Genomic DNA, 14,434 nt, shown 5'->3' on the forward strand with positions numbered 1-14,434 from the left:
CTGCTTCCATCTGCAAGTCTGAGCTTTTCCCTTCAGATACCTCATGTCTTTGCTCCATAATCTGCTCAAACCCCTTCCTAAACTCTACCAGACTTTCCACCTGCATCTCCAAACCTCTGATCTTTTCCTCCATCAGCTTTATCAGACGGCATTTCATGCAGACAAAACTCTTACCAGGTGCCCCCTCCAGGATCATGTACATACCACAGCTTCCACATCCAGTCATCTTCATTGTGTCATCTGCTACATGGGTCACTCCCACTGCCACCTCTGAATCTGTCAGCCTTCCCACCTAAATCCTGTTAATCTGGGAAACACAAACCACACCAAAACACCACCACCCACAGCAAAACCAAACCCCACACAAGCACCACAAGACAAACTCCTCCAACAGAACTCCCACTCAAACTCCCCTGTTTACAGCTCTGTTTGCTAGCTCCTGTGCTGCTGCAGCTGTCTGTGCTGCTGCCTGACTGGCTGCTACCTTTATAGGACCCCTAGTCAGTGAAGCCCCGCCCCCTAATCAGGGCTCAGCTTCTCTCCCAGCACAAAGCCCCTACAAGCCTCTACAAATACAAATACTACCAATACAAAGCCAAACAAACACAAATACCTTCTCCTCCAACAGAACTCCCACTCAAACTCCCCTGTTTACAGCTCTGTTTGCTAGCTCCTGTGCTGCTGCAGCTGTCTGTGCTGCTGCCTGACTGGCTGCTACCTTTATAGGACCCCTAGTCAGTGAAGCCCCGCCCCCTAATCACTGTATTACTTAGTTGTGTTTTGGAGAGTAAGTCTGCCACTGAAGAATCAGTGCAGGCCACAGAAGGAGGCAGGGTACAAAACTAGACAGATATCTGCTCCAGTACTGCAGTTTCTACATTCTTGAGAGTTCAGACACACACTTTCTTGATTCAGCTAAAGTAAAATGTTTAATTAAACATTACTGTATCTTCATCAGTGCATTTTGGAAGCAGAAAAAACAATATACAGACAGCCCCTAAGAAGATAAGCAACATTTCCAGATAGTACCAGATTAGGATTCTACAAGGTGCACAATACAAATTTATAATGATTTATCAATTACTGTACCTCTTTAGATGTACCTAGCGACAACTGGGAGATAATAGTTTCCAAGGTGCTCAGTTCTTCTCTTGAATCCTCAATTTCTTGATGACATAATTTTAGGCGATCATTTTGCTGTGCAATAAGTGCTTTTAGCTCTGCATTTTCACTTACTAGGGCACTTTTCTCTTTAAGTACTACTACTTTGTCATTAAGTTCACCCTCAAGCTTCAGGATCTTCTGTTCAGACTGTGTAAGCTGTGACACAATTTCAGTGTTTTTTGCCTCTAGACTCTTCATCTCTTCTTTTGCACTACGGTTCTCATCCTTTAATTGGCTACAAAAAACAAAACAAATAGATATAGATACATACATACACACACACACACACACACACACACACACACTATAAAGGCTAGTTCAACAAAAACTCTAGAAGGCTGGAGTTTTGCTAGGACTTCGGCTATCAGATACTGGCAGAAAGGCACCCCACACAAAAATTGATTAATTATCTTCATTCATCTGGGAGTCTAAAAGAGACTAACTTCTCAGTAGTCTTTTCTCAGTGCCAAAAGCAGAGAAGCTAAGGAATAAAACAACATGGAGACTAAATTATCCTCTCATTCTTGCGATTGGTCCCTCCAGTTAAAGGCTGAAATGTTGTCAGGGTGCTGAGAGATATGCCAAAGCCACTGTAACTATTTTGAAGATAGAGAAATCCAGAAACATGGTAAAACAGATATATCAATTTAAAAAAAATAATAAGAAGAAACACTTTTACCTTAATTGTTTCTTTGTGATTTCAAGTTCATTTCTATAGGCAACACATTTTTCATGCAACTTTTCTTTTTCTTTTACACAATTAACTAATTTTTTCTCTAAAGTTTCTTCTTCAGCTTGAACCTTAAAAAACGTTGTATAATGATGAAAACAATGATTTAAGCCACAAATAGTCAAAGAATATTCTGACAAAGAATAAACAAATTAAGCTGCTTTATACTGCAAAGATTGCTACTATCTCATTTCCTTTAGAGTAGACAGACAAGTAACCATACTGAGTGCTGTTCTGAGGCATGGGAGAGCAAGAAAAAAGCTTTTTCTTTAGTTGACAAGGAAAAAAAGGAAGAATCTCTTTGGTATTTTAGGGCCTACTTTTGGTCAGCAGTAATGTCAAGGTATGTAGCACAGTCTTGCCAATCTCCATGACCAAAGAAGCTTAACCAATGGCAAATTCGCCTTCAGGGGCAACTGCTGAAGGCTTATGTGATTCCTTGACTCCTTTTCCTACCCAAGAGAAAAAATTACAGACTTACACCGTAATAGCCATGGAAGGTAAAATTAGGGACAAACAGTTCATGCTCAATTTCTCCTCAACTTTGCTCCCAGCATGGGTTCCTCTGGATGATTTATAGACAGCCAGGAGGGACTAAAACGTGGCCACCCTAATTTAGTACTCACAGCTAAGAGAATGCAGCGAACGTGAATAAGATAGTTTTGTTTACATGTCAGATAAAAGGGGTTTTCAGCCAGCAGATTCCACATGAGAAATAGACTACCTAGCAAAAATGGCCATACTCACTATTTTTTTAATTTAAAACACACTATGGACATATAATCTACCTATGGAAGCTATTTGTTTTCTTGATAGCTATAATGAATAAGTAGGTATTCCTGCTGGAGGCATGGGATGGATTAGTCAAGCCTAGGTTTCCCTTCATCCTAATTTTGCATTGACCTCCTTAGAATTTTCAAGGCATATTCTTGAAACAAAAAGAAAAAGCTTGGTTGCAAGAGTTCAGAGCTTACTTTATAACTAAAAGGAGAAAAGGTGAGTTGTGTGTGATAATATATTTGTATGATAGATACTGTTGTTGTTTGGGTTAAACCTCATCTAAATTGTTGTGACAGCCACCCCTCATTTAAGATACCTGTGAAAGACAGCTATGGAGCTCCAATTAAGACAAAGAGGGTACGTGAGCCAACGCAGTAAGCGGATGTAGTGAGCGAAGGGCTCCATATAGTCTCTGACTAAGGGGATGGGTGTGAGGAAGGAAGGAAGAAAGGAAGAAAGACACGCAGGTCAAACTGAAGGACCACAGAGACATGCAGAATGAATTCCAGACACAGACAGCCTGAACAAGCTGTCTGAAAGAGTTTGGTGCTATGAGCAAAGAAACCATCTCATTTATTTTGTTCCTTCTATGTTGAGAGAAACAGGACTTTGGACATTCTTTGTAAATAAACAAGATTACATCAAAGCCACCAGACCATTGTCAATTTCTCCACCCAACTGGAACAATCCGCAGGGCCACAAACTTTGACTAGTCACTTGGGTCAAAAAGGGTAACAATACTTATCAAGCACTCTAAATGACAGTTTTTTCCAAAGTCTCCCTATATACTGTTAATGCTGCTTATGAGAGTTGCTTTCCCACTGTAGCCATGGCACAGGGAACAGAAAACCTATTCTAATAGTTTGTCCCTACCATGGGTACAGTGATGCAGCAAATTCACTTAAGCCTTTGTGATTAAAAAAGTATAAATAAAAATTTCTTCTGCTAACCCTTTGAATGTGGGGCTGGCTACAAATATGTTTTATTCACACACTTCAGAAATGTTGGCTAAGTAAAATAAGTTACAGTAGGCTTCCTTCTACCCCATTTCTTATGCAATGGAACCAAGGCTGTTGACATTTAGCATTTAGATATGACCAAATGGATTCCAGTTTCCATTTTAAATCCAAATTGTGTGGCCAAAAACTACAGATAATCAAGTCTTACCTTTTCAAGTTTTTCAGTTATTTTCTCTCTGTATTTTTTAAAAGCTTTCGTCAGCTCTTCAGCATTAAACAGAGCCTCGTTTCTTTGCTGTTCAGCTCTACAAAAAAAAAGTGTCATTTTTAAATACTGGTACAATACTGATATAACTATCTCCCAAATTACCCAAACTTGAAATACAAAGAATAAATTAAATAGCATAGGGTAACTGAGCTTCCTTTCAACTTTCCAGTTCCTTTAGATACAACTTTTTAAATAAAATGGACTTTAACTTATCACATGAATTACTGCTTCATGTTTAAAAAAAAATTAGGCATATCTGCAAATATATTAAATAAGCTACATCCAAGCAATAATAAGGCTAAGAATTTAAGAGCAAAATCACTGCTGTACCCCTTCAAGCCCTGGGTCCACATGGCATCCACTACATTCAAATCCAAATACATCTTTGATTGTGAAAGTGCAATTATATAAACGGATTAGTGCCTACCCGTTTTATTTCTTCCTCTCTTTTGTCTTTAAAAAAAGAAAATACTATTACTGCACTGTTAAGCCTGAGAGATGCTTCCAAACCTCTGGAAATTCAAAAGATATTATACCCACAGCAAGACTGACTGTCACATTACATTTAAGTGGTATTTTTGATAACTCTTTATGATCTCAATCTGGCAAAAATTTACATATGTAAAGAACTTTACGCACTGAGTAGTCCTAATGACTTCACAGGGACTACTCGGAGTGTGTAAAGTTAAACAGATGCATAAGTCTTTGCAAGTTCAGGGTCTATATTTTTACATTTATGCTTCCATACAAGTGTAGTGAGGATGAGTTAAAATTATTGTAGCAAAAATAGACTTTGAACATGTATTTCAACTTTCACCTGAGCATTGCATCATCAGGGGTTTTTTTGTATTTACAAAAAAAAGAAAAAAAGTTTATTTAGCTAACCTATCGCTGCCAAATAAAGGTGTGTTTTAATGAGTGATACTGGGACAGGGATCATTGGATATTGCCAGGATAAAAACAAAAAACAAAACAGACACCGTTCAAATTTAAATTAAAAAAAATAATAATAATAATCTTAATCTTGCAGGTCACCTTTAAACAAACTTGATTTTCCTCCCTTTTTCTTCTACAATACACCCATAAAGAAAAGACAACTTGGTGGCAGAAAATAATATTTAATAATTGGAGAGGGGGAATTTGCACATTAGTAAAATATTTTCTACTAGAAAAGTTTTGCTTGTTTTTAATTATATAAATCACCTCTTCCCTTGCTTGCTTCGATCAATTAAATCCATTTTCAATTTTTTATATTCTTCTTTAAACCTTTGCAAAATGTGTTCTTTTTCTACCACCATTTTCTGGCTTTGCTCTAATTTATCTTCTGCATCTCTAGAAAAAGAAATTAAGAATTATTAGACCACAACTTTTAAAAAAAAAAAAAAAATTAGCAGGTAGCTTTTTATATCAGAAGCATTTGGTTTGGTGGATAGATATCAAATAGCAATTTTTTTTCCCCTTTTCCATATATGAAGTTCAATAGGGGGACTAGCTAGTCTGATATATGGGAAATCATTTTACCAGCCTCTCTATCCAAAGAAAGCAACAATCCTGTATTTGAGCTAATACAATAAGGACTAACCCAATTAAAGATATTAAAATTAATAAAGTTACTTATTTTGTAAAGTAAGTTTTGCCTATTTTCATCCTTATTAAACTGCATATTGAGATTTTAATCAATTTGTGGTAGGAATTTTCATTTACTATCTGTTTGTACAGCTTCCAGCACAGTGGGGCCCTATCTTGGTCCAGGCCTCTGGGTACCACTGCAATACAAATATATAATAATAAAATAATAATAATCAGGAAAGTCACCTTACACAAAATTCAGAGTCAATTTATAAGCAGGCTTGGCAGAATTTGATTTATTATAATTTTGAGAGATAATATAAATATTTAAGGACTTTCTTAAATCAATTTTTATTGATTTAAATTTTCACAGTTGCAGAAAATTATGTGGAGGAGGTCAGACAATTATTTAACGACAACTTTTTGAATCTCAATGTCTTTTAAGAGTTTTATAAACCATTACCACACAAACTGTCAACATCACATATCAAATATCATTAACTCAACAAATCATACCTGTTTTTACTATTCATTTGCTAGTCCATTTCTAACAAGCCTAATTCAAAAGTCTAAATCACTGGATTTTGACTCTAATAAGTTCTCAAGCAACATTTTTCTTACTTTGCCGATCAGAAAATTTCAATCATCATCCATGGAAATATTTTTTCAGTGATTTGTGTGTGTATGGTGAAATTGATGTTTACCGACATTAATTGATAAAAATTTGATCCTTCCAAATCTATTTATAAGACACTGCCTTCATTTGTATATAATCATTATAGAGATACATAGTAGTGACCAGTGGAATATCTGTTTTATCCTTAGCAATGCAGGGGACAGAGGACTGAGTGTGTTCTTGTGATAGCCCTGCCACACTAAGTGCAAAGGAGATCTTAGTGCTCTATCATGCATCATTACATTTGTTTAAAAAAAACCCACAGACATATAAAACAATGTAAAATATATTTGCAAAGAAAGTGTCTCAACTTGCTTCTATAACAGGGTTTGCAACAGCTGTGTATCTCTCTGTTTTATGTGGATGAGAAAATGAAAGTGTTATTGCGAAAGTGGAGGACTTTTTGTATTTGTTTGCCAGGAGAAATTTTGTCTGTTTTTTTAAAGTATTCTATGGTTTTGAAGATTACAAGTGTGTCCAAAAGGGCCAAATCTAATGCTACTTACACAGACAGTGAAATCTGCTTCAGCAGATAGATCAAGTTCTTACAGTATACTTAAGCAAATGAAGCATGTAAGTCAATGTGTGGCTTTAGTGACTGACAACTTTCGGGGACAAGCAGGACACTTTGCTTAGGTAAGTTTTATTTGGACAGCCATGATTGATTCTAGTGTAGTAAGTGGATATATTTGAGAAGACAAAAAGTTTGCTCATTGTACAATGGGCACAAATGTCTATATTTCTGCAATGTATATATAATCTCAATGGTAGGAGCACATTTATGTTTACCCCAGGTTATAAACTAGTTTGTTTATTTTACCAAATCTTCATCAATTACTTTTAATTCTTAGAACACATTTCATCATATCTTACATACACTAATATAAAACACCAATATAACACACATAAATCGGCAACTTCTCAAGGACACATTTCAAAACTCCGTAATGGTTCTGATGAAAAGCACTAGATTTGGAAGGAATCAGTTTTTCCCAGGAACAGAAAATATGGTGAATTAAACAAATAGACCAAAAGTTTTATAAGGGAGGGGAAAAGAACATTTTCTACCTCAGGACTTTATCTTGAGCCGTAACTTCTGCTTCCAAATTTGCAATCTGTTCTTCTAACATAGGAATACTGACTGAATGTGTACCTAAAGCTGATTCAAGAAAAGAGATCTGAAATATAAACATATTTGGGACTTCATTAAAATTTGCAAACATACCCTACAATGAATTGTGCCAAAAGGTTGTTGCATAATTGAATGACATTGTCTGCCTAACCCTGCTATAGAAATTGCCAGGATATTTCCACACCATATTCACTCTGACTTCAAGCTTTCCCTTCAGTTTTGCACAATACCATTCCATAAATACCATTCCTCTCTGAGACAACTGTAAACAAATTCTTTTTTAACATACCAAAACAATTTTTTCCTCCAAAAATTAATATTCCTCCATTTTCCCCTTACAAGCCAGAAAAATGAGTACCATATATACTCGATCATAAGCTGGTTTGTTTATAATCCGACCCCCCCACCCACCCAAGATGGCGAAGTAAAAATGGGCAATTTTTATGACCCATTCATAAACCGACCCTATAATTCCGGGGTCGGCAAACTTTGGCTCCCAGCCCATCAGGATATGCTGCTGGCGAGCCGAGACGGTTTGTTTACCTTAAGTGTCCGCAGGCACGGAGGTAAACTAAAGTAAACAAAGTGTCCCGGCCCACCAGCTGCTTACCCTGACAGGCCAGGACAGCAACTGGTGGGGAAATTTTTTGGGAGGTGGGGGGGAGAAGCTGGGGGTCAAGGGAGTAACCCCTGTGACCACCCCCCATATGACCCCACCCCTAGCCCAGGACCCACACACTGTTCCCATCCTCTCTCTTCCCACCTTAGCTGGGGCGGGCTAGGGGATGTCATCTCTGGCCTGGCCAGAGCTGCTCCGGCAGCCTGGGCAGCGTGGCCGCAGCCTACCAGCCCCGGAGCTGCAGCTGCTTCAAAGGTTGGGGGAGAGCAGCATTGCCAGAAGTGGAGAGACTCTTGCCCCACCTCTTCCCTTCTGGCTGTGCTGCCTCTCTTTACCCCCTCTCTCAGGGGAAGGGGCTGTGTCCCACCTCTCCCACTCTATAACCATTCATAAGCTGGCCCCCTTCTCTGATGCTTCCTTTTTTACTAAAAAAAATTCGGCTTATGAATGAGTATATATGGTAGTTTGTTCTTTGCCCTCTCACTCTCACTAGCTGTTATCTCTTCCTCTTTGTTTTTTCTCCAGCATCACTTGTCCTCTGCATAGAGTCTGAGAAGCACAGTTGCAAATTATAATATACTATAATATTTATTCTGCAGACCAACATGCACACAATAGAGTGGCTTACTTCAGTAACTGTGTTTCACAATATTCCTGCAATGCTGTAGTCTGCAAAGATTTTAGAAAGATTCTGTGTAAACAAGCAAAATAGTATTTCTTTAATTCAAGTATCCGTATTTTTTAAATATATGTGTAAATTATATTAACAATCTACCTCTCTCCATGGTCTGCAATATTCCCTCATAACTCATCTTCACTTTCTCTACACATCAGACATATTGCTCTTTATTTAGAAATAAGACCAGCCTTCTTCAGTTCTCATTGTTAATATGTATATAGGAGCCCAATTCGGCTCAGGCAGATATACTGCAAATATATTTATGTATAATGCTAAAATAATTTATCAAGTTACTTCCTGTATAGGTTACAGGGCATCTTTATTACTAGACTTAGATTGTAAGCTTTTGGGGGCACAGACTGTCATTTTGTTATGTTTGTACAGCACTTAGAACAATGGGTCCTTGACTAGGGTTCCTACTTGCTACTACTATACAAATAAATAATAGATTATTTATAGATTTTAAGTAGATTAATCCAAGGTGAACCGGTATATTCTACTCAAAACTACAATATAGTTACCAGTGATTTATTTTTCTAAGATATTTTGTGTTGCTAGAGACCACGTACTCATCCTTTACTCCTGGGGGGGATTCGGCATTACTATGCGCCTGCAGAAAACGCCCCCCGCAAATTCCTGCGCTTCCCTGTAGAAAACAGCAGGGAAGCAAAGTGAAGAGGGGGGTGGAAGAGGAGGAGAGATGACCATGGGTGCAGGTTTTTGGGAGGATTGCCCCCTCCAAACAGAGGTGAGGCATGGTAGGAGGCACACGGGTTTATGTGCCACTGCCTCCTGCCCCCCCATTTCTGCAAGTGCAGAGCTGCCCAGCTGAAGGAGGATGCCTCTCTGCTCCAGACTCTGCGGCTGAACACTGACTCCTGGGTCCTAGTGCCAGTCGTGCTCCCCTTCTGTGTGCTGGGAGCCTTCCTGTTTTCTGTGCAAAGTGGGGCTAGGGAAACTGAGAGAATGGGGGGGGGGGGGAAGAGGCAGTGGGGAAGAAAGGGAGGGTGGAATAGGGCAGAAGGAGGAGAATGGGGGCAGGGGGATAGAGAAGAAAAAGAGGATAAGACAATCATGGGGGAGGGAAGCAGGAGCCCTCGGCAGACAGCTGAGGCTACCCCCTTAAGGAGGCTCATCAAACCCTCAACCCTGACAAACCCTACCCCCCCACACACCTGGCCTCCTCTGACAAATCCCCACCCCCAATCCCCCACCCCACTGATCCCCAACCAGCTGCACCTGGATCCTCTGCAGACCCTCCCATTGAGCCCCCCCACACCTAGACCCCCCGAACTGAGCCCCATATTTCCACACCCAGACCCTGCCCTGTGCTGAGCCCCAACCACCTTCACCTGGATCCCCAGCAGAGTCCCATTGCCCCTGTGCATCCAGATCTCCCTCTGAGCCACCTGCACCCAGATAGGTTTCTGTGTGGGGCAATCTCCCCACACTAAGCCCCTCTACTCTTGAATCCTGATGGGCTGAGCCTGCCCACCCACACCTGGCGCAGAGCCCCAGGGTGTTTCTGGGGCAGGTCCAGCCCTTACACTGTGTCAGGGTCAGGTTCAGCCTCACTGCCAAGTTTGTGATCAGAGGAAGGGGGGGCTTCAGGGTGATCTCCCACCTCAGTGCAGCCAGTGGCCTATGCGCCTCACTGCCATATTGGAGCCACATTTATTTATTTATTTGACAAATAAAATTTGCAGAATTTTAAAATATTGTACATATAATTTTTAGGCACAGAATTCTCCCAGGAGTAATCCTTCTAAGATACTCACTCTCGTTTTTGACTGAGTCAGTTCAAAGTTGATAGTTTCAATTTTATTCATTAGACAGTGGTTCTGGGAAGTAAAAGATGCATTTTGCTCTCGAAGGGCGTTCAGCTTCTCTCTAAGATGCTCATTTTCTTGTTCCATACTTTTATTAAAAGGAGCGGACACTGGGTAAGACTTGAGGTTAAAAAAATATATATATATGTATATCAACAATGCATCTTTGTAGGCCAAACTTTTTAAAACATCTTATTTCTATGACTTATCAGCAATATGTTACCATGCTTAACTCCCCAGTGCTTACTATATATTAGCTGAGAAGCCTACAAATGAAAGGGTAAAGTCAAATGTTCATAAAAATCACAAATGTGTAAAACAAACATGGCACCAAAAATAAATAAATACTTACTTTGGTTTGGGATTTTCTTTGAGAATCCCTGCTCTGGTGGGACATTTTACCAGCACTCTTATGAGCTGAATAATTTTGAAATTCAGTGCAGCTCAGCTCATCAAGATCTTCCAATGTTAGTCCAACAAACTCACTGAAATGAGAGCTGTGGACAGATTGTTCACTCGAACTAGTACTAGGATACAAAAACAAAACAATAATAAGCATTCCCCCTCCAGTAGTGTTTTTACCAAATATAACAGAAACAAAACACAAAGACAGACAATGAGTTACAATAATATAGTGAATAATATAGATTTAAACTACTGGAAAGACTTACAGCCTAGTTCTCTTCTTTCTTTTAAATACACACGTACCTGGAAAGCTCTTCCCCTAGATTTTGTAGATTTCTCTCAGTCTTCCTCAGTTGATTCCTTAATGCCTCTACATTTGCAAGCAAGAGTTCTTCATCATCATCTTTTTTATGGTAAATCCATAAATTGGATTCCATTGGTACTCTACATTTGTCTAAAATAAGTTTAATATTAAAATTTAGTTTGTCATCATTGTACACTATTTCTAGAAAGTAGCAGATATTTTTTCAATATTTTAAAAGGTTTTATGTATATTTGTTTTCCTTACATACAAAGTCTCACTTATTGCCTCCTTTCATACCAATAAAAACTTGAAAGCATATCTATATACAATTGTTTTTACTTAGCTATTTCTTTATTCTCTTTGTTAACAAATATATTTGTGTTTTAATACGCACATCTTTCCTACGCCTGAGAAGTGACAGGAATGAGCATACTAGGGTTACTAAGTACAAATAGCTGAAGAATAGGTTTATTTTCTAAAAAAGAAATAGAATAGAATGAAGAATTGGCTTATGATCTAGAAAATATGTACCGTTGATAGTCATTAGGCACATCTGCTCTTTTCAATTAAAGAAACACTGCACAAAATAAAAAAATATTTAACTCTCAGTGCATCTCACTTACTTAAAAAAGTCCTGGAGCATCAGGGTGGATAAAAATCAATTATTTAAAAAAAAAATTGGATTTTATTTAAATCAGGTTTTTTTGATAAAGTGCTTTTTGAGGCGGGGGGGAAAACCTATCTAAAGATAGTTTCAATTAAGATACATTATAGCTCAAAGAGATCTCATCATGGAATAGGAATTATAAATTCTAATTCTATAGTATGAAACAATATATTCATTTAATGTTTAAGAAAAGTTTTGAAAGTAAGTTCCAATAGTTCATGGATCAGGGACCCAATTTTATGGAGTTCCAGGGGCTTCTGTATAGATTATTTAGGTTAATCTTTCTATCTACCCAATGGGACTCAGTGCTCAGTCTAGAAGATACCACCAGAGAGGCTCAGTTTTGCAGTTCTCAAACTGTAGATTTGTGTCTCCAGAGATAACATGCTTGTTAAACAGCAAAAATGTTTTAAATAAATAATATATAGAAGTGAGAAACAACAGACAGAGCTCAACCCTATTCTCCCTCTGCAAATTTGTGTACAGAGAGTCAATCCCTTACCTCTCTCTAAAAGTGAAAAGTTTCAAAAAGTTCAATGAATAGAAGATTGTTCAGGGTGGTATAGATCTGGACAAGGAGAAGAAGCCTGGAGAGAAATGTGAGAAGGGAGGGACAGGCAGCAGAAACAAAAGTGAAACTGTTTGAGCAGCATATTCCAGAAGTCTTGAGGTCTTTGAGTGTAGCCTTCATTGATTTGAGATCTACCATACCATTCTCTCACTAGAAGGGAAAACCTAAAATGGCAGCAGGCCATAAGAGAGACCCAGTTTGGGAATATTTTAATGAAGTTCCTCTACCTGTGGGTAACACAGGCATGCATGCAAAATGCAAACAGTGCAACAAAGAAACGCAAGGCCTGGCTGCCCGAATGAAACAACATCATGAGAAGCGCTCCTTCTCAGGAGGAAACTGCGCTGAAGATTATGAAAGGAACATGTCTGAACATGCAGGATCTTCAGGTGGTTAAACTTTTTTTATTTCATACTTCTTTCTTAAGGACTGCCCATCTTCCTTCTGGACTTGAATTCTCATGTTTGAACAAAAAAAATATAGCTGTTACTCTAGTGTACTACCATTTTAGATGCAGTTGTGATAAAAAATAAATAGCTGAAATAGGCAGAACTTCCTTTTACAATTTCACTTTTAAAGTAGTACGGAGTGTCAGTGAATGCAATGAGGAATACTAAATAAGCAGTATGGTAATAATAATTAAATAACTGCATTGACTTATTTTGTTTACGAGAATCCATCCTCAACATACAGGATTCTGAAGACTATCCACCTTCAAGATCGCCATCATTTTCTATAGTTTCAGAGTTATCTGCCAATGATAGTGTTTCAATCACATCATATATTTCACATAGCCACAGTAGCAAAAAGAAAAAGAATTCTCCATCATCCAGAAACAACCACAGAAAAATTTGTGATAAAACCCAGCAAATTACAAAAAGAGGTAATTGATGAAAAAAATTGCCCGGTTTGTTTATGCAACAAACTCTCCTTTCCGTATGATTGAGAACCCACACTTCATTAACACGGTTCAGTCATTAAGACCAGGATACAGTCCACCCAAAGGAGATGTCACAGGCAAATTGCTGGATAAAGCATATGAAAGAGAAACTGAGCAGCATGCAAAAGGTCTAGTGGGTAAAACTGTTAACCTGAGTCTTGATGGATGGAGCAATGTCCACAATGATCCTGTTGTATGTGCTTGTGTGACAACAGAAGAAAGTAATGTCTTCCTTACAGAAACAATTGATACATCAGGAAATGCACACACAGCAGAACACTTACAAGAAGTAGCAGTAAAAGCTATAACAAACTGAAAAAAAATTCAAATGTCTAGTACGCAGCTTGGTCACAGACCATGCTGCAAATGTATCCAAGATGAGAAGAAATTTAGAAGAGAGTCCCAAGCTAATAACATACAGTTAAAGTGCTCATTTGATACACCTCCTAACCAAAGACTTCAGTGTTCCAGAAATAAAGGTTAATGTTGTTGAAATTGCAAAATACTTCCGTAACAACCACTTTGCAGTACCTGCTCTGAAAAAAGTGGAAGGAACCAAACTAACTCTCCCACAAGATATGCGATGGAACTCAGTAATGGTCTGTTTTGAGCACTATATCAAGAACTGGCCTAATCTGATGACAGTTTGTGAACAGAATCGTGAAAAAATAGATGGCACTGTCACAGCCAAAGTGCTCAGCATTAGGCTTAAGAGAAATCTTGAACACATGCTGAGTACCCTGAAGCCTATTTCTATATCCTAGAACAGTGGTTCCCAAACTTGTTCTGTCGCTTGTGCGGGGAAAGCCCTTGGTGGGCCAGGCCAGTATGTTTACCTGCCGCGTCCGCAAGTTCGGCCGATCGCGGATCCCAGTGGCCACAGTTCACTGCTCCAGGCCAATGGGAGCTGCTGGAAGCAGCAGTCAGTACGTCCCTCGGCCCGCGCTGCTTCCAGCAGCTCCCATTGACCTGGAGCAGCGAACCACGGCCACTGGGAGCCGCGATCGACCAAACCTGTGGATGCAGCAAATAAACAATCCGACCCAGCCCACCAGGGGCTTTCCCTGCACAAGCGGCGAAACAAGTTTGGGAACCACTGGCCTAGAACAAAATGCAAGGAAATAGCTGTTCTGTTGCTGACA

The 14,434-nt window shown here is 39.0% G+C and overlaps 1 protein-coding gene across 6 annotated transcripts in view; it reads right to left on the reverse strand.

Annotated features, from left to right (window-relative positions):
* CCDC18 (coiled-coil domain containing 18) overlaps positions 1-14,434 on the reverse strand; it is a 71,363-nt gene that overhangs the window by 51,740 nt on the left and 5,189 nt on the right. For 3 of the 6 annotated variants that reach the window (XM_084637162.1, XM_084637160.1, XM_084637161.1), the window contains exons 2-9: positions 11,114-11,264; positions 10,758-10,932; positions 10,355-10,525; positions 7,215-7,324; positions 5,105-5,233; positions 3,842-3,938; positions 1,844-1,965; positions 1,090-1,399 (exon numbers count right to left, since the gene is read on the reverse strand). In XM_084637162.1, coding sequence (XP_084493288.1) covers positions 1,090-1,399; positions 1,844-1,965; positions 3,842-3,938; positions 5,105-5,233; positions 7,215-7,324; positions 10,355-10,525; positions 10,758-10,932; positions 11,114-11,247 — 1,248 coding nt within the window. In that variant the 5' untranslated portion in view covers positions 11,248-11,264. Of the gene's footprint in view, positions 1-1,089; positions 1,400-1,843; positions 1,966-3,841; positions 3,939-5,104; positions 5,234-7,214; positions 7,325-8,525; positions 8,543-10,354; positions 10,526-10,757; positions 10,933-11,113; positions 11,265-14,434 lie in introns of those variants that run through there. The other 3 variants (XM_084637163.1, XM_084637164.1, XM_084637165.1) reach the window with 3 other exon arrangements.

The sequence above is a fragment of the Lepidochelys olivacea genome (genome assembly GCF_965140295.1).
Source record: "Lepidochelys olivacea isolate rLepOli2 genome assembly, chromosome: 8".
Lineage (NCBI taxonomy): Eukaryota > Metazoa > Chordata > Testudines > Cheloniidae > Lepidochelys > Lepidochelys olivacea.